The 18,912-nt window shown below is 50.9% G+C and overlaps 1 protein-coding gene across 2 annotated transcripts; it reads right to left on the reverse strand.

The window, feature by feature from the left end:
- Window positions 1-306: 306 nt before the first annotated feature.
- Window positions 307-18,529, reverse strand: LYRM9 (LYR motif containing 9). 2 transcript variants are annotated; one of them, XM_008537117.2, is made up of 4 exons: window positions 18,418-18,529; window positions 5,438-5,577; window positions 3,757-3,849; window positions 307-2,839 (listed from the first exon to the last, which is right to left on the reverse strand). In XM_008537117.2, exons 2-4 carry the CDS (start codon window positions 5,561-5,563, stop codon window positions 2,822-2,824), a joined length of 237 nt encoding a protein of 78 aa, XP_008535339.1. In that variant the 5' UTR covers window positions 5,564-5,577; window positions 18,418-18,529; the 3' UTR covers window positions 307-2,821. The 2 variants fall into 2 exon arrangements, with proteins under 2 accessions (XP_008535339.1, XP_070416967.1); XM_070560866.1 differs by lacking the exon at window positions 18,418-18,529 and adding an exon at window positions 8,823-9,105.
- Between the last annotated feature and the right edge of the window lie 383 nt (window positions 18,530-18,912).

Here is an 18,912-nt window from a genome sequence, read left to right on the forward strand (position 1 = left end):
CATACAACCAAGCCCGCCCTGCTGACTCGGGAGGGAGCCCCTGACTTCAGAGGGGTTGAACAACAGGGGGAGGGAGGGAGGTCGGTTCAGCCGTGGGACTGGCCTGGAACCCCTCAGCTTGCCCCAACCCTGGTGGGGCAAATCTGACCTGATCCACTGGTGTCTAGCAGTGGGACCAGCGCCGGGTCATCCCCTCTGAAGAATGATGCCCCCTGGGCAGCTTTCTGTCTCCCTGTCTTGAAGTCCTCAACACCTGGTATGACAGCACATAGTAGAGAAGAACATATGTCAACAAGACACCAGAGCTTTCACAAATTAATGTATTTACTTCATTATTTGCTAATCAGTTGACTGCACATAGCTGTATCTGAGTCACTTTAAGTCATAATTGCGAGGACAATAACACAAGCTAGCTCATCCAGCTGGCTGAGAGTCCTTGGGGGTATTCCAGTGCCAGGGTGGCTTCTCTCTGCATCTTCTGGCTGCTCTGCCCGCTCTGGCCAGTTATCAGTTATGCTGACATTCCCTGCTGCTCTCTCCTTCCTTTTTTCTTCCTCCCTCCCTCCTTTTTTCCCTTCCTTCTCTCTTTCCTTGATTTTTTTTTTTAATGAATTAAGCTCTTTTATTTTTTGCTCAGGAAGATTCACCGTGAGCTAACATCTGTTGCCAATCTTCCTCTTTTAGCTTGAGTTAGATTCACCCTGAGCTAACATCTATGGCAATCTTCCTCTATTTGTATGTGGGTCACTGCCACAGTATGGCCACTGAGAGACGAGCGGTGTAGGTCTGTGCCTAGGAACTGGGCTCGGGCCGCTGAAGCGGAGGGCACAGGACTTAACCACCAGGCCACAGGGCCAGCCCCTCCCTGCTGCTCTCCTTTCCCTCTCAAACCTGTGGTGTTCAGTAGATTCAGACAGACCTGGCTACTAAGCTTTGTGACCTTGAAAAGGGGCTCGACCTCTCTGAGTTTCCATCACCTTGTATGCAAAGCAGGGGTCCCTAATAATTGTAGCTGGCATCAGCCTTGCAGCTGGCTCCCCGTTCCGGGTTCTGGGTGAAGCACTTGTCACGTATCAGAGCTCATTACTCCTCACAGTGGCCCTGTGAGGTAGGTACAATCATCACTCCATCGGGTAGATGGCTGAAGGAGGCTGAAAGAGGTAAGTTACCCAGGAGCAACTTGTGTGGAACTGGGATGCGACCCAGGGCTGTCGCTCTCCAGCGACTGGAGGCTCACCATAACGCACACAAATGCTTCCTCCCGCCTCCCTCCTTTCCTCCTTACAACATGGCAGCAAAGCAGAGAAGGGCCAGTCAAGACAGATGGAAGGGTCACAGAAGCCTGAACACATCGGCATCTACTGCAGCTGCTTCGGGGTTCTTCCCTGTCTCCTGCAGCACGCATTTCCCCACTTCAGGACACTGGAAACTCTGTGAAGGCAAGGACAGGGCTTCACGGAGGGATGGTGTCAGGAAGAGCAGCTGCTTGGCGGACTGCTGAGCACGGTGCCACTGTGAGGGCTCGGGGGCTCAGGGTGAGAAGCAGGGACGGGACAAGCCCAGAACAAACAAGTAAGACCCAACATGGAGTGTGCTGGAGCTGCGTGGAGCACTGCGGGGGCAGAGCAGGGAGGGCAGAGGACAGCCTCCGCAGAGGGGTCTCTGCCAGCACCGCCAGGCATCATGTCCCATGTTAGGCTCCTCAACGTCATCTCATGTACCCCTCACAGAGGAGGAAACTGAGCCCGAAGACAATGATGAGGATTTTTAGGCTGGTTAGTTTTAAAACTACAGATGAGACTCAGGCTCCAAGGAGTGGAATTTGTTTGCCCCTTTGTTGGGAAATATTTACATTTCTAAGGGAAACCTCTATCTGTGAAGATGCCTCCCTCTCTGTGCCAGGAAGAAGGGGGGATGGTCTTATCTCTAGAAGCTCTTAATCAATGCCAGAGGCAAGAACTTAAGTTGGTTACTGTCTGGCAACCTCATGTAACTGAACCCCCCCCCCCCAAATCCTCCTTTGTCTTTAGCCGAGGATAAAATTCAAGCGGTGACTTCTGCCATTTACTCAATCCGGTTTGATTCTTATCTAAAAGTTGTGGGACCGCCAAATGGCCAGACCATACGGGCACTGATACCATTTTAACTTTTTTACATATTCTTTGTCTTGTAAAGAGATGACTCACATACCTATGCCTTAAATTTAGCCCTAACCCTCAACTCGGGGCAGCAGCAGGAGCTCTGACTGCCCGTGGGTCCTGTCCCCATGCCAGCGGGGGCAGCAGAAGCAGCGGCAGCAGAAGCTCTGACTGCCCATGGGTCCTGTCCCCATGCTATTCCACACTATTCTCTAAATAAAAGAGCACTACTGCCAGATCTTGAGAGTCTAAGAAATCTTTCTTTCGACTCCTCGGCTCACCGACCCCGCATCAGACAACACCTCCGAAAAGCCGCGGAGCTGGGATTCAAATCCACATCCGTCTAGTTCTAAAACCCATGCCCTGTGCTCTGTACAGGCTGCCATCGGAGGGGACACCCGCTCTGGGTCTCAAAGAATGACGTCCAGAATAAAGGAATCATTTTCAGAGCAAAGTGAAAAACACATTCTCCCCAAATTTCACATCATAAGCAGCTGGAAAGCAAACATAAAGGATGCTGGGGCCGTCTGCACAAACGTCAGCTTCTCCAACCCGATTTCCTGCTCTCAGCCAACAAGGCCGACGGATCTTCCCAAACCGCCGCTGCTGGCGAACTCCAGGAGAGGAGAGCTCTCCCAACCTCAGTGTCCTCAGGACAGCGTCACGCCTCAGGCCCTGGAGTCTCAGTTTTGTTTTTTATACTGCAAGACAGAGAGATCATTAGAAGCAGGCGAGGGAAGCCAGCAGGGGAGGGAAGACTGGGGAAACCCTGAGAACTCGGGCATCCAGGCCTCGGCTGCCTCCCAAGGGGCTTCAGAGGGGGTGGGACCCAGGCAGCAGGCACCGGATGGTCTAATCTCTGGTTGGCGCCTGGACCCTCTTTCTTCTTTATAAGAAAAGGAAGCTGATGGGGTTGGGGAGGGAGGATAAGAAAGACACTGAGGACATTAGAACTGAACACGGTGGCGGGCCCATCCTTCTCTTTAAGCTGAATCTTGTTCAGAGAAAAAAAAATCTAGGTTAGAAGAGGACCCTCAGAAGCCACCTAGTCCAACCACTGAGTTTAAACAAATGAATCCTGGACCCCACACCTGGAGATCCTGATTTAGAAGGACAGGGAGGTGGGGCATGTTCTGATACCAAAGTGTGAGGACCAGCAAGCCAGTCTATATTCTTGACGTCCTCCCTTCCTCCACCAAAACAGATACTTGAATGTTTCCTCAATAATCCTGCCTCACTACAAATACCCTCAGAGATGGGGAGCTCACTACCCCCCAAGACAGTATTTCCTCTCTGAGTCATCACAAGGCTGCCGCCCGTCTTGGCACTACTGCTTCCAGGAAGATTGTTCTCTTCCGCCCCATCTCAGCTTATTCAGCCTGTCAGGCAGAAACTTCCCCTTAGGGATTGAGGGTGCCTCCCTCTTTGCAGAAAACAAGTGCAACCAGAAGGGCATCGGCCATCAGCTTTCCACCCTGGAGGAGGGGAGCAGCTGGCTGGAGGGGTGTCGCAGCACTGATGGTTCTCAACTGTGGGGCAGGGGCGACCCCTGGTGGTCACATAGATCACAGCCATCCACACCCCAACTCGCAGGTGGAGGTGGGAGCCAAGCACTTACTTTGTTCATGATCCAGTCGGCATCTTCTATGGCTCTTTTAATAATCTGCTGGATTCTTTCAGGGTTGTCCTCATCCGAATGAACCCGGAAACCCTGGAGGTTTAAGCATAAAAAGAGACAACTAGGCAAAATTCACAGGACCGGCGGCTTCAGAGCACCAGTCACGGCCAGGCACATGGCAGGGCACTTTATACTCAGCACGGCTCTTACCCCTCCAGAGACTGTTAGGATGACTCCACCCAGAGATGAGGAAACAGAGCCTCAGAAATCCCAACCTGCCGCTAAGCAACGGCACCAGCATCTGAATCCTGGTCTATCTGACTACACAGGGCAACTGGGAAAAGGAAGACTGGCCCCCCAGTCACCCCCAAATCAAGCTGGACCCAAAGGTTATCAGGCAGCGGGGGTCTAAGGGAAACTTCCATCTCTCTGCATGGCTTCACAACAGGGAAGAACAGGGCTTCTCCTGACCCAGCTGGAAAGCCGAGCAGAGAGGCAGGGGCGCTGGGGAGGTGGCTGGAAAATCCAGCCAGGCCCAACGCACAGCAATGCAGGGCTGCTGTTTGCTTTTGACCAGATGTTCACCCTTGAGAAGCAACGTGAGATTCAGCTTCACTGGTGTGGCACTTGGGGCCCTGCAAAGAACTGGTCCCTCTTCTGCCCTGTCACTCTTGACCCACACGTCTTCCTGCCTGTCTTTAGGAGTCCCTCAAACCCCCCGCTCCAGGAAGCCCCCCGACTCCCTCCAACAGCTCACCACTCATTTTCCCTGTGCCCACAGCCCTCTGTTACTGTCTCTATTTTTTTTACTTTCCACATTACCTCTGTATTCGAGTTTTTAACTTTTTATTTGGAAATAATTTCTAACCTACAGAAAAACTGCAAGAATAATAAAAAAGAATTCCCTCCCAGAATTGCCGATTGTTATCATCTTGCCACATCTGCTTTATCTTTCTTTATAAGTGTTTGCATAAGAATTTCTGGAAGCATTTAGAAGTTGTAGACATGATGCCCTGCACCCCTGAACACTTCAGTGTGTACTAACAATGAGGGCATTCTCTTACGTAATCACACTAATCAAATTCAGAACATTTAACACTGATGGAACACTAGCATCTAACCTATAGCCTACACTCCTATTACCTGAATTTCTCCAATAACGTCCTTGATAATAATTGCTTTTTCTGGTCCAGGATACACCTGGGATCACTCATTACATTTAGCTGTCGCATCTCTGTAATCCCTTTTAAACCAGAGCAGTCTTCTGCCTCCCTCTGTTTCATGACATTGGCACGTGTGATGAGTCCAGGCCAGCACGCGCTGGATGGCCCCTCAGCTCAGGTTTACCCGATGCTTTCCTGCAACTAAATTCAGGTTGTGCATTACTGGCAGGAATGCCTGTCAAAATGATGTTGTGTCCCACACTTTACTTTCATTAGCCATTTAGCTCCCTTATTCAAGCCCTGGCACAAGACTGGCATGCTGGGTGAGGCATCTCTGTTTCCTGAACAGAAACCAGAGAGAGGAGCTGGGCTGTCCAGCTCTGGTTTCTGGTGGCTTACGAAACTGCTGCCCACCTGAAAGACCATCCCTGCCTCCTGCCCCCGGCCCCTGACCCTGTGATAGGCGCCCTGTTACGGGAAGCCCCCCCTACCCCCAGCCCAGGGTACCCTGCTCCCACCTGCCTGACAGCGTGTTTGTAATGTTCCTGGATGCCCTTGGTTGGCAGCTGCCGGCAACAGCGCAGCAAGTATCGGTACAGCTGCAGTGGCCTCTGGACCAACTCTGCCCCTGGGAGAGGAGCCATCGGCAGGCGTGTCCCTAGAAAACACAGAGCATCACTTCTAAGGCATCAAGTCCATCCTTGGCCTGGCCCCCGGGTTCCAGCGCTCTGTGAAGAGGCTTGATACAGCACGGACACCAGGTCCCCTTCATGCCACACCCCAAGACCCAGATCCTGAGCTCAGGCTGGCCATTCAGTCCTGCAGATGTCTCGGCCCAGAGCAGGCATGCAGGGACCAAAAGCAAGATGTGCAGCCTCATTCTGGCATCTTCTTTCAGGAGACCAACTTCAGGTGGCAGGTAAGGAGGTGTCACTGACAGGCAGAGTGGGGGGGACAAGCAGGAAGACCCTGCATTGCAATCACCAAGAAACCAGCTGACTGAGGCAACAGAGGGGAGAACGCCCAAAGGTCTGAGCCTCACTCCTCAGAGTGTGGTCCCAGACCAGTAGCATCGACATCCCGCAAGAGCGTGTTAGAAACGCAGAGTCTCACCCCAAACCTACTAGACAGAACTTGCATTTTAGCAAGATGCCCCATAAGCTCCTGCCTGGACCTCTACCACTGCATTTTGCTTGGGGTCCCTGCCTCCAGCCTGTCGCTCCCCAGTCTCCTCCACATTGATGCCAGAAAGTGAGCTTTGGAACCAGTGTCCTAGGCTCATCCCACAGTCAGCCACAAGGAACTTCTCCCAGATCCCCCAAACCAGCAAGTAGGCCACCTCTCAGTGTCTTTGCACATGCAGCCCCCTGAGCATTGAGCTCCCTTCCCTGTCTCCTGCATGTGAGGAACTTGCGTTCATCCTTCCAGGTCCTGCTCAGTATCACTTCCTCTGGGAAGCCCTTCCTGACTGTCCCTCCCCGGGGTCTGCAGTGCCCTGTTGGTGGAGCGGTTAGCGCACTTCCCACACTGCTGGGGATTCATCTGCTGCCAGGAGCCTGGCCCGGCCCCAGCGCTGCCTGCCCTGTTGTGGAACTGACTGAATGGAACCTCTTATCTCCTGTGTACAGATTTCCCCTCTCTGAGAAAGAAGCTCACTATGTTCCAAATGAAGGAGCTAAAAGACCGAGATTAAGTGACTGGCCTTAGTTTCAAAGTAACATAAAAAGAACAACAACCCCATCCCCCTCAAAAAAGAGAACCAGAATACTAAATCTAAGAGGTCCGTAAACTAAGAAAGAAAACTTTAGTTGCTGGTTTCAGAGGCTCCGTCACTCCATTTCCAGCATATTATCTTCCTGGCAGCAACAAATGTCTGTCTTCACAGCTATTTGCCAATTCCTCTGGATACTCTGGGCTCTCATTCCTCTGGATACTCTGGGCTCTCGCTCTGACACTGGGGCGGGGGGTGAGGGGGGGGGTGGGGGGGGTGGAGAGGCAGTTGTCTGCCACCTCCATCCTTCCTCCTTTTTGGTAACAGCCCCAGATGTGTGACTGGAGATGTGTGATTGGAGATTGCGCTGGCCAGGTCTCGGCCCCCAAGGCCTGGGTGGGGCTCCACTCCAGGCCTGACCAATCAGAGCCCTGCATCCACGTGGTTGCAGAGATTGGTTCAGATGGGCACAGGATGGTCCAATCAGAGCGAATCTCAGAACCTCTGCAGGCATGGCTGGAAAGGCCTCAGCTCTTTCCCTGTAGGCTTGATGCTGAGAGGACTCGATCCTCTCTCAGGGCAGCCATCCTGCCTCCTCTTGAAGTCTGAGACTGAAGCCAGGCAGCAGAAGGCAGAGCTAAGACCACGAGTGAAATCAAGTCTGAAGAATTCATTAGAGCCCTAAAACCACCCGCCTCAAGGCAGTCTCACCCCTAGACTTTCAGTGACCCGAGCCAATTAATCCCCCTTGCCAAAGCAGCTTGGGTTTGTTGTTTTGTTACTTGCAACCGAAAGTCCTAGCAGATGGACAGGTCTTGACCTCCCAAATTCTACTTCCACGATGAGCTCTCACAGTTCCAGCTCTTAGGGAAAGCGCAAACAGGGCAGGGCCCCCAGGAGCATCAACCTGCCAGTCTGACCAGCCACTCTTCAGCCCAATAAACAGAGGGGAAGCCCACACAATGGGGGCAAAGACATTCAAGGACCACCACAGAGGACGTACCACTGAAGTCCCCAACCCGATGGGCAGACTCCACTGGCTTCCCCAAACTATATAAAGTGCTAATCAAATATTGTAAAATGCTAGTCGTGTAACAGATGGTTACCATCTGCAGACTTCAAAATTAACATTTGGAAAGAGTACAACTTTGTTTCATTACTTAAAAACCCAAGCAATACTTAGAAACCAACCCAGCAAGTATGGGCAGGAGATTATTTTCAGCTCAATTATAATACTTAGTCATTCTCAGTAATAACGAGCAGAGAAGGCATGTGTGGGTCCACCTAGAAGAGTTAAACTAAAAATATTTTAATTTAATTTAAAGTGTGGGCTTGCTATTACTTAAGGGGCAATGAACCTCACAGCATCATTGCTAAAACTGTAGTCAAACCCTGTGGCCCTGGGAACGCTCACGTCGCACATGCCGCTGTTTGGACCTGAGCCTGGCCTCTCCACCTGGGCCCCTGCCTCTGTGAATGCACCTCCATCTTCAAGGCAACCAAACCAAAACCACCCCCGAGCCATTCCAGACTCCTCCTTCTCCCTCAGTCCTCACGCCGCTGCTCTCTGAGTCCTATCAAATTTTTACCTTGGAATGCCCCCTCAAATCTGTCCCCTCCTCTCTCCTCTCGCTTTCCACCATACATCCTTGCCTCAGACATTTACCATAGCTCACGTGGAAAACTGCAAGAGTCCCCAGCAGGTCTCCCTGCCTTCCAGTCTATTCTCCACTCAACAGCCAGAGTGAACCTTTCCAAAACATAAATCTCAGCAAGTCATGTCCCTGCCTAAAACCCCTAACAGCCACTCCTACCCCCATCACTCATGACAACTTTTCCCAAAATGCGGGACAAATATGAAATTATTTTAAACAGCATATGGACAAAGACCTTTTTATTGAAATGATTTCATATTTATTTGCACGTGTAATAAGAAAAAAAATCAATTATTTCATAGGTATTATGGCTTAAAACAGTCTAAAAAAATGAGTGGGCATAAAACTGATATTCTAAAATGTATCAACCAAACAAGAATGCAATTGAAACATGGGAATGACAAAAATCATGAAACTGGTACTAAAGTTTGGAAAGCACTGGTCTGCAAAATAAAATCCATACTCCTTTCCATGTTCTCCAAGGCCCCCTCTTGATCTGACCCATGCCCACCCCTCATCACAGCTCCCACCACTCACCACCAGGTCCAGCCAAACTGAGCTCTGACTGGCACACTCCACGACAGCCTGTGTCACATTTGCCTGTTATGGTCTCAGCACCGTGACAGAATGCCTGGCATATGGTAGATGCAATAGGGCTCTCCAGAGAGACAGAACCAATAGGAGATATATATACATACATATATATACACACACACACACACACAGAGTCGTGTGTCACTTAACGACAAGGATACATTCTGAGAAATACATCTTTAGGCGATTTTGTTGTTGTGCAAACCTCATAGAGTATACTTACACAAACCTAGATGGTATAGCCTACTACATACCTAGGCGGTATGGTATTAATCTTAAGGGACCACTGTCATACACAAGGCCAGTCGTTGACTGAAACGTCGTTATGCAGTGCATAACTATATATAAAGAGATTTATAAGGAATTGGCTCACGCGATTATTGAGGCTGGCAAGTTCAAATTCTGCAGAGCCAATGTCCCAGGTCGGAAGCTGCTGGAGAACCAGGAAGAGCCAATGTCCCAGTTTGAAGGCCATCAGGCAGAATTCTCTTACTCAGGGAGGGTCAGTCTATTGTTCTATTCAGGCCTTCAAGTACTTGGATGAGGCCCGCCCACATTAGGGAGGGCAAGCTGGTTTAGAAGTCTCCTGACTTAAATGTTAATCTCATCCAAAAACACCCTCATAGACACACTCAGAATAATGTTTGGCCAAATATCTGGGCACCTGGTGGTCTAGTCAAGTCGACACATAAACAGCCATCACAGTACATGCTCAATATCCATGTGTTGAATGAATCCTCCGACTCCTGCCTACAATACTCCCTCTGCTTCCTCAGGTCTCCAGATCCCTCAACACCCAGCTCTGAGGTCTGGAACCTCCTCCTGGAAGCCCTCACAGACCCACTACCCCTGCCACCATGGTTGGTGGGAGGTCTTTGGACACCTCAGACATCCCTCATCACCCCGCACTGCTCTAGTTCAGGCTTCCTCACCTCTCACCTGGATTGCTGGAAGTGTGTTTACCTGCCCTTCAGCCCCTTCCAGCCTCCTCCTCAGGGCAGTCACCATGCTTTATCTAACTTCCACTCACAATCTTCCCATAGTGGGACACAACATGATAGCATGAATTATTATTACTTTAATTGTCTAAGATATAATAACAACGTTGTAGTTACATGGGAGAATGTCCTTATCCTTAGATGCAAGTGGAAGTATTTCAAGGTGATGTGTCATCATGTCTGCAGCTTACTTTCAAATGTTCAGCGAAAGACAACACAGAGAAAAGACAGAGGGAGAAACACAAAGCAAATGTGGCAAAATGTTCGGATGGTGTTGGAACGGCAGGTGTGAGGGTGGACGTTGTGCTATTATTTTAACTTCCAGATATTGTGAAAATTTTCATAACAAAAAGTTATTTTAGAAAAATCCTTCCACAGCTTTCCCATCACCTAGTGGATAAAGTCTTAAACTCTAGGCTGACACCAATTCCTAAAGGCTCCTTCCCCGCCCAGATTTAGCCCTCATCACTCCTCCAGGCACAATGACCCTCCACCTACAGTTCCTTCAATAATAAGGGCAGTCACCATCATCACCATGATTACCACAGATGCCTTCCTGAATACCTACCGTGTGACACGTACTATTCTAAACAATGCACAGAATTAACTAATTTTCATCCTCACAGTAACTCTCTATGAGGGTACCATTATGCTCTCCTTTTACAGATAAAGAAACAGAGGCAAAAAGAAGGTGGGAAATTTGTCCAAGGTCACAGAGCTGTGAGTGCAGAAGCCAGGATTTCCACCCAGGAGGTGTGGCTCCAGAGCCCGTCGTGGGTACTGCCTGGAATTCTAGCCCCATCCCCACGTGGACTTCTACTTGTCCTGTGGCGGACATCTGTGGTTCTTCCTAACAGCCCCCCGCCCCGTTTCTTTCTAAGGGGTGACTCCTTCCCATAGGGTTTGGCCTGCTGAGATTCTCACTGGTGGCTCCACCTCTCCAGGCCACAAGGAGAGCATGAGACCCAAGCTAGGTCAACTGAGCGATCGATCCCCACCTCTGGAAAACGTGTTCTTGAAGAGGGTTACAAAGAGCCTGAGAATGCGTTCGTGCCCCTGGCAGTAGTGTGTCTGATCAACCTCTTCCTGCTCTGAGCTGTCCTTGTAGGTCCTGCCACCCGGCCTTCCAGAAGTGTCTAGATTCCTGCCCAGTTCTCCAGCCTTCTCCCCAATTCTGTGAGCTCCTAACACTCTTTCAATAAATTTCTTTTTGGTTAATTCCTCCTCTCCTCTTGCCTCCACACACAACTAGACTCTCTCTCACCCTTACCTGTTTGCCCACATCTGCTGTAGCTGCTTCATCAGCAGGAACCCCGTGCTCCAAGTGTTGGCCTCACCATCTCCTCACCAGACCACACTTCCACGAGGGCAAGGACCCTGTCAGATTCCTCCATCTCTGCTCCCTCAATGCCTAGTACAGTACTGGGCACACAGTGGACTCCTCAGATGTGCTTGCTGACCAACTAACCTCGAAGTCTGACCAATCCCAACCTGAGATGTGGCTGAGACAGTCCTGTGCTTCTGTCCACTATGAAGTGATGACCTCTGCCCTCTGCAGGGTCCTCCACGCCCTGGGCACTCCTGGCTGTTGCCTCTGACAGAAGCGCCCTCCCTTTTCCACCCAGTCTACTCCAACCTTTCCTAGTCTCCTTGGCCTCCCTCTAACTCACCTGCAGGAACTCCCCGCAGGCAACCGACACCCCCTGCCTCCCACAGTCTGGAGAGGCCATCAGAGAACAGCCTCAAATCCCCTCCGCCATGAAATTCATCCTTACCCGAGAGCCGACCAATGTGCTAAGCACGATACTAGACATTTTTACAACCACCCTGTGACAAAAAGCATTATCATCCCCATTTTGTAGATGTGGAAACTGAGGCCGAAAAGTGAGCTGACATGCCCACGAATACACAACTAGAGAGTGGCAGAGCTGGGATGTGGACTCTGGCTCCAACTCCAGTGCTCCAACCTCCCTGAGTTCCTGAAGGAAAGGGGCCCCTCCTTTTCCCAGGCCCTGTTAGGCTCTCAGAGCCTCTCTCCTGGATTAATCCAACACCATTCTGAAGCATCTCCTCTTCAATCCCTCCCTATGCTCAGCCAGAAGGAGCTTCTAAAAGCAAAAACTTCATCTTTGAGTCCCTTGATATCCTTTAATGGTGCCCACAGAACAAACTCTAGGGTCATCAGTATGTGCGGCGGTGTGTGTGGGGGGGAGCTGTTCAAGGCTTATCCCAGTCAATCGCCAATCTCTCTCCCATCTGCAACCAAGTCCCACCCCCATGCTCTTCCTGGCTCTGTCCCCTTTGCTACTCCCAGCGTCTGGCACACAGCGGTCACTCAATAGGGGGGTGTCAAATTGACTCCTCCCTCTCCCCAACAACTTTGCGGCCACTTTTCTCTACCTTGAAGACTGAGTGGCCCAGTGAAAGCACATGGGCCCCAGACCATGGCCAGACTGACGTGAGGATTAAGTAAGAGAGCATACACGCCTGGTTCACCAAATATGAGGTCCCTCTCCCCGCCCCTTCTCCGCCCCTGGAAAAGCAGCAAAAGGGAACGCAATGTGTTCTGGTGCCCTTTCCATGCTTCTGTCCAAAATAAGAACGGCCTGCTGGGAGACGCCCCTGGTGCAAACTGACACTGGGAGACACTTGTGGATTTCACGGATTCCATGAATTCCATGTACATCAAAGAGAGAAAACACATCTTTCTTTTAATTAAATCAAACTAAAGATCAGGTGAAATTTATTTAGCTTCTTCCAGAATCAGCACTGAGTTCGGTTATTCATCCTGCAGCCTTTCATGAATTAGCAAGTTAGAGAAACACCTAAGGCCACGTGGCTTGGCTCAGAGGGGGCTCTCGGTGAAAGGTGGTCACTGAGTGAGGAGAAAACCGTCCCAAGCAGGCAGCCTTTCAAAACCAGGTTCCAGGGAGTGAAAGCGACCTTCTCCCATCCTACGTAAAAGAACTCTCTTTTCCACAGCCCTGGCCAGGAGGCATCAGCTTTTCCCCCTTACCATGCTCCCCGGTGCATGCATGGAGCTCATGACCTCCCCAGTCCGAGCACCCCATCTTCACACAGCCTGAGCTGTCCAAAGTCCTTTAGGTTCTGAGCTAAAATCCGCTCTGGGGGCTGGCCCCGTGGCCGAGTGGTTAAGTTCGCGCGCTCCGCTGCAGGCGGCCCAGTGTTTCGTTGGTTCGAATCCTGGGCGCGGACATGGCACCGCTCATCAGACCACACTGAGGCAGCGTCCCATATGCCACAACTAGAAGAACCCACAACGAAGAATACACAACTATGTACCGGGGGGCTTTGGGGAGAAAAAGGAAAAAATAAAATCTTTAAAAAAAAAAAAAATCCGCTCTGTAAAATTCTATCCCTCGGTATGAGCTCTGCCCTTTGGGGCTAAAGCCTGCCCTAGGCTACCCCTAAGACCAGTCTTTCATTACTCAAAGTCAGTTATCCCAGCCCTCAGTACCTTCTCCAAGATCACCATCCTGCGGGTGCCGTCATCCCCCAGTGCCTCTCCATCCCACTCACCCTCCTCTGGACACACAAGGAGCCTCATTGTCGACCTCACTCTTAAACGTAGTGTCCTGTGGGAAAACCAGTTTGCTTGCGTTCTGACCAGCTCATGGGCACTGGAGTTCAGCTGGAAATTCAAAGAATGCAGCTCAGGCTGCATTCTCTGCTCCAGCCCTCACGTGGCCCTGGCAGTCAGCTCAAAGGCATCTTTTTTCCATGAACTATTCTTAAATCTGTTTCCCCATCTTGTATTTTATTAGTTCAGTCCAGAGCCACAATCTGTCAGGGGTGCCTGATCCTGTCTGTTATCCAACTCAACTCAATTCAGCACAACAGAAGCACAGACACAATCACATACCAGGTACAAATGGGGGACAAAGAGAGATTAACCCCAGCAGGCTGTGTCAGTCACCCATGCCATTCAGAGCATCTAGCACGTGTGTGACTCTGGGCTCAGGCCTAGGACCACAGAGATGGATGGCCTGATGCGTCCCCTAGCTCTCCCACCCCGAGCCTTCTGCAAAGCTGATGGCATGTCTTACCACCTACCATTCAGGAGTGATTCGTATGTACCAGGTAGGTGTTGAGAGCTTACATGTGTTATCTCATGTGTCCTCACAACAATCTTACAGAGTAGGTATCATTAGCCCCATTTTATAGATGAGGAAACTGAGGCTCTGAGAGGATAACGTGCCAAAAGCCACACAGCTAGTACACAGGCAGGTCAGGAATCAAGCCAACATCTATGTGATTCCAAAGCCCATGTCCATGGGTGCTTCTAAGACCACCTGCCATGTCCACATCTGAGCCATCCGCGAAATGCTGCCCACAAGGGGGCTAAGGACCCCACAGAGAACTCTCCCAGGCCTCTTCAGGACCAGGTCCATGCACTCACGAAAACACCTGACAGTACTATTATCCAGTACTTATTTTTCAACCTTCTCCATAAACCCTTGCTCCATGCTTTTTGGAAACCCAAGGATATCATTTACAGCTTCCCCTCGCAGGTACCAAGATGAGAAAAAAAGGCATAAGGCTGATGTCAACTACACAAAGAAAAGGGGCAACTAAGGAAATGCTAAAAAAGCTCTTAGGAGACCCAAAGGAGAATATGACAGCACAAAGGGAAAGAGCAAAAATAAATCCACACAGGGAATTTGCTGGGAGCCAAGTGGTATCACCAGCAGAGATGCTGAGAAACAGGCCTACAGCCCCACTTAACCCCACCGTCTTTTCCCTAACTTGTGTCCTGACATAGGGCACCTAAAAATAAGTGAGAAAAGTCATATATCAAAAAAAGAAAAGAATGGAACGACAGAAAATAGCCAGAAATTATGCCCTTTGGAGCACTAATACAAGCTAAATTAAGCTGCACAGGCCATTGTTTAAACATGCAATTACTCTTCTGGATGGGGACGTCACAATATAGGAACGGGGGGGTTTTGCTCCCCCAGCTCTGGGGCTCCCGCGGGCACATGCACGTTCTCCCAGACTCGAAGTGGGGCAGCAGTCCTTGCTCCTCCAGTCCCCCTCCTACTCGGTCAGGGCTCTCAAGACCCATCTCCCCAAACTCCTCACCCCACCACTCCCGCCACCCCAGCTTCATGCCCCTGGGCACTACCTCGGTTCCCAGTTTGTAACAATGCCTCCCTGGGACTATGCACTACCTCCTAATCAGTCTCTCTCGACAGTGCCACCCAAGGACACTTCCTAAAGAACACACCCCGTCATTCTCCTTCTCGAAAACCCGTGGGGAGTGTTCTTTACCCACGACCTTCCGATACCTGGTTCCAACTTCTCTCGTCAAACTCGTCTCCTGCCGTCCTTCCCACACTTCCTGCATTTTAGCCACAGACTGAAATTGGAGGTTAAGTTCATGGACTTTGGGATCAAACAGTCTGTGTTCAAATTCTGACTCCATCACTTGCCAGTTGTGGGACCCCGGGCAAGTTTCTTAACTTCTACCTTAGAGTCTGTTGCACATCTGTCAACGGGGCAACTAATATTTCCTACATAGAATCATTTGAGGGTTAAATAATGCTCCTAAACCACTTAGCACAGAGCCTGGCACCTACTACGTGCTTACTATCAACTGCTGTTGTTAATAGCATCTCTGAAACGTGTGTGCTCTTCAACACCTCTCTTCCCCCTATGCCGAACTCGTCAGCGGCCTCAAGAATTCCTCTTTATCCTTAAACATCCAGCTCCTACATCACCTCCTCGAGGCTCACACCCCATTGCCATCCACACTCCTGTAACAGAGTCATCACACCGTACTGTCATCATTTATGCAACAACGTGATGGAGGAGCCTAGAGCAGGTTTTGATGACAAACAACTCTGGTTTAGGAGCCTAACTCTGCCATTTACTAGCTGTGTGGTCCTGGACAACTCACCTGACTTCTCTACACTTCTGCTGTCTCCTCCGTAAACTGGAGAACAAAATGCACACCTCATGGCGGCGGGGTAGGGTTGGGGGGTAAGGATCAAGCAGCTAACATAAGTACCGCACCTAGCACAGGGCTGGGGCACATACCAGGTGCTTGAACATCTTACTGTTTGCTGCTCTACCTGGCTACCTGTGCTCCTTGCTAACGGCAAACTTCTGAATGACAGAGACTATATTGTATTAGTCACATCTCTAGAGTTAACAGTCCGGAACATAAGAGAAGCTCAGTAAATGATTGTTTGTTGATTGTGTGTTGACTGATTCCCATTTATCAGAGAAGAAACTAAAGCCAAGAGGAAGGTGACTGCCCTGTAGTCACAAAGCCAGCAGGTGGCAGAGCCAGGCCTCAAACTCAGGTCCTTCGGCTCTGAATCCTCAGCTCTTTCCGCCACACCTGCTGTCTCAAAGGCTAAGGAGCCACCCTGAACATCACAGTTGTCAGCCCAACCCCCCTGCGGCTTTACCAGTTCAAAGCAAACCTGGCGAGCTTCCCAGCCAGAGCAAAACAGGCAAATCATACAAAAGGCAAACACCCTGGTCTCAGAGCAGGTCAACCAGCAACCTGAACTGAATCACTGTGGTGTTAAGACTGCTTTGTGCCAGGGGCCTCCCAGACATAGGCCACAACATACCACTCTGGTTTGAAGGCAAAAGAAAGGAACTGAAGTACTGGACATGTACCAGGTGTCAGACACTGGGCTGGGTACATCCCTATCACTCCCACTTTTAGGAAGAAAATTAAAGCTCAAGGTCACAGAGAAGTAGGTGCATGCCAAGCTAGGCTTCGTACCAGGTCTGCCTTCCTAACTCAAGCTCTCTCTACACACACCCAGAGCTAATCTCAGAAGACCCTTGAGCTGAAAACTCCTGGTTGGTCTTTGTCCTCTCATGTCCCCCTCCCTCTGGCCTCCTTGCTGGTCTTCACATTCCCAACCACTCTTCCAGGCACCCACATGGCTCATCCCCCCGTATATCCAGGTCTCACTTAAGAGGCCCTACCTGACCACTCTATAGTCCCTTCTATTTTCCCATGGCACTCTTCACCACCTGACGTATACATAATTGTTTCTGTTTGTATTCCCCCACCGGAATGTCAGCTCCGTAAGACAAGGGAGTCTCTTTATTTTGTTCCTGGCTGTATACCTAGAACAGTACAGTGCCTGACACATAGTAGGCACGTGTGTGTGTGCGCGTGCATGTGCTGAAACAGTCATTGAGCACCAACAAGGCGCCAGGTGCTAGAGTTACAGGAACAAACAAGGCAGCCCCTGACCCCACGGAACTTACACATTAGCAAGAGATGATAAAAACCAATTATACAATTATAATTACCACAAAGTGGAATTCAGGTCCCTGAGAGACTGGCTCACGGGATCAAGGGTCAGACTACTTTTCTTGGGAAAGGCACCTTAAATCTGAGGTCCGAAGGAGCAGGATTTGGCTAAGTGAAGGCGGAAGTGAAGATAGAGGGATGGAGAAGGCAGAGAGCGCAGCCTGCAGGAAGGCCTAAGGGAGGAAGGGACTGCAAGGACTGCCAGGCCCACAGGAGCCCTGGGAGGCAGGGAGGGCAAGAGCAAAGACGATGCTGTCCAGGAAGGCAGGGCCACATCCACAAGGGTCTGATAGGTGGTGAGGACTTAAGATGAGTCCTAAGGCCCATCACTTGATCAATGGCTAAATAAAATGTGGGACATTCATACAGTGGAATATTGTTCTGTGATGATCAGAAATGAGGTACGGATACATGCTGCAACATGGGGGAGCCTCAAAAATATTACTTTAAATGAAAGAAGCTGTCACAAAGGACCAAATATTATCTGATTCCATTTATAAGAAATGTGCAGAATAGGTAAATCCATAGAGACACAAAGTAGATAAACGGTTGCCTAGGGATCAGGGGAGTGGGAGATGGGGTGGGGGGTGGGGCACTAAAGGAGGGGTTTCTTTTGTGGTTGATGAAAATGTTCTAAAACTGATGATGATGATGGATGCACAACTCTGTGAATATACTAAAATACGTCCAATTGTGAGCTTTAAATGGGTGAATTGGATGCTATGCAAAACAAACAAAAGATTAGAGCTAAGGGGTTTCAGCCGCGAAGTGACTTATCTGTTATGCAGAAGCATAAATCGCAGCGGGAAGGTTACTCCAGGTGAGCGCGCTCGCGGGTGCTCGGGCCAGACGGGGCCACGTCCGCTTTTTAAAATGGGGAAACTGAGGCTGCCCGCGGAGGTGCGTGCCAGACGGCGGACATTTCACTAGCACGCGCGCGGCAGCCCTGGTTCGCACAGGCGCCCGGAGCCCCCGGTCCTCCCCGCCACCCCGACCCTCCCCGCGTCCCCGCGGCCTTCCCCGCGCCTCCGAGCCACCCCGGCGAGGCCTGCGACTGGCCACCCGGCTCTCCGGTCGCACTAGCGGGACAGGGAGGGAGTAGGGGCGGCGCACGTGGCCGCTGGGTCCTCCGCCATCCTCGCCAGGCCGCGCACGCCCAAGCCCCACATGCCCAGCCCGCCCCGCAGCCCGAGCGGCTCCAACCCCCGCCCTCCGCCGGCGCCTCGCGGCTCACCCGCCTCCGCTAGGGAACGCCAACCCGGGTCGCGGCGGACACCGCGGCACGAATGCGCCTGCGCCCCCGGCCCGGCGGCGCGCCAACCCCGCCCACAACTGTGCGCCGAGCGCCCTCTGCCGGCCGCGCGCGGGACTCGGGGTTTGTTTCGAAGGGCACCCAACACTCCATACTTAGCGGGTGCTCCTTCCCTGATCCGACCCCACCCAGTTGAAAAAGAAAGCTGTCCCACTTTACCTTAGACGCCCACTCTTCCTTCTGGCTGTTGCTACCTCGGATATAAGCCCTGAAGGCAGGCTCTCCCCCATATTCCTGAATATGGATTATTGCTAAAATATTAGGGGTGTTCCAGACCTGTGGGAAGGCTTTCTGGAGGATTTCTCCTAAACCACTCGTGTTGATGACAGGAATTATATTTGGATGGGAATCTGCGTTTTGAGTCATTTCATCAAATGACAATCCCATAACACCTGTCAAAAGAATAAATATGACAGT

The sequence above is a fragment of the Equus przewalskii genome, chromosome 10 (genome assembly GCF_037783145.1).
Source record: "Equus przewalskii isolate Varuska chromosome 10, EquPr2, whole genome shotgun sequence".
NCBI classification, from domain to species: Eukaryota; Metazoa; Chordata; class Mammalia; order Perissodactyla; family Equidae; genus Equus; species Equus przewalskii.

Excerpts from the sequence above, each read along its gene's own strand:
- LYRM9 (XM_070560866.1), bottom strand. The coding sequence starts at position 8,985 with ATGTATGTATATATATCTCCTATTGGTTCTGTCTCTCTGGAGAGCCCT. Across the intron at positions 5,578-8,822 it reads CAGTTTGGCTGGACCTGGTG|GGACACGCCTGCCGATGGCT; the intron begins GTGAGTGGTGGG and ends TGTGTTTTCTAG. Across the intron at positions 3,850-5,437 it reads ACAAACACGCTGTCAGGCAG|GGTTTCCGGGTTCATTCGGA; the intron begins GTGGGAGCAGGG and ends TTAAACCTCCAG.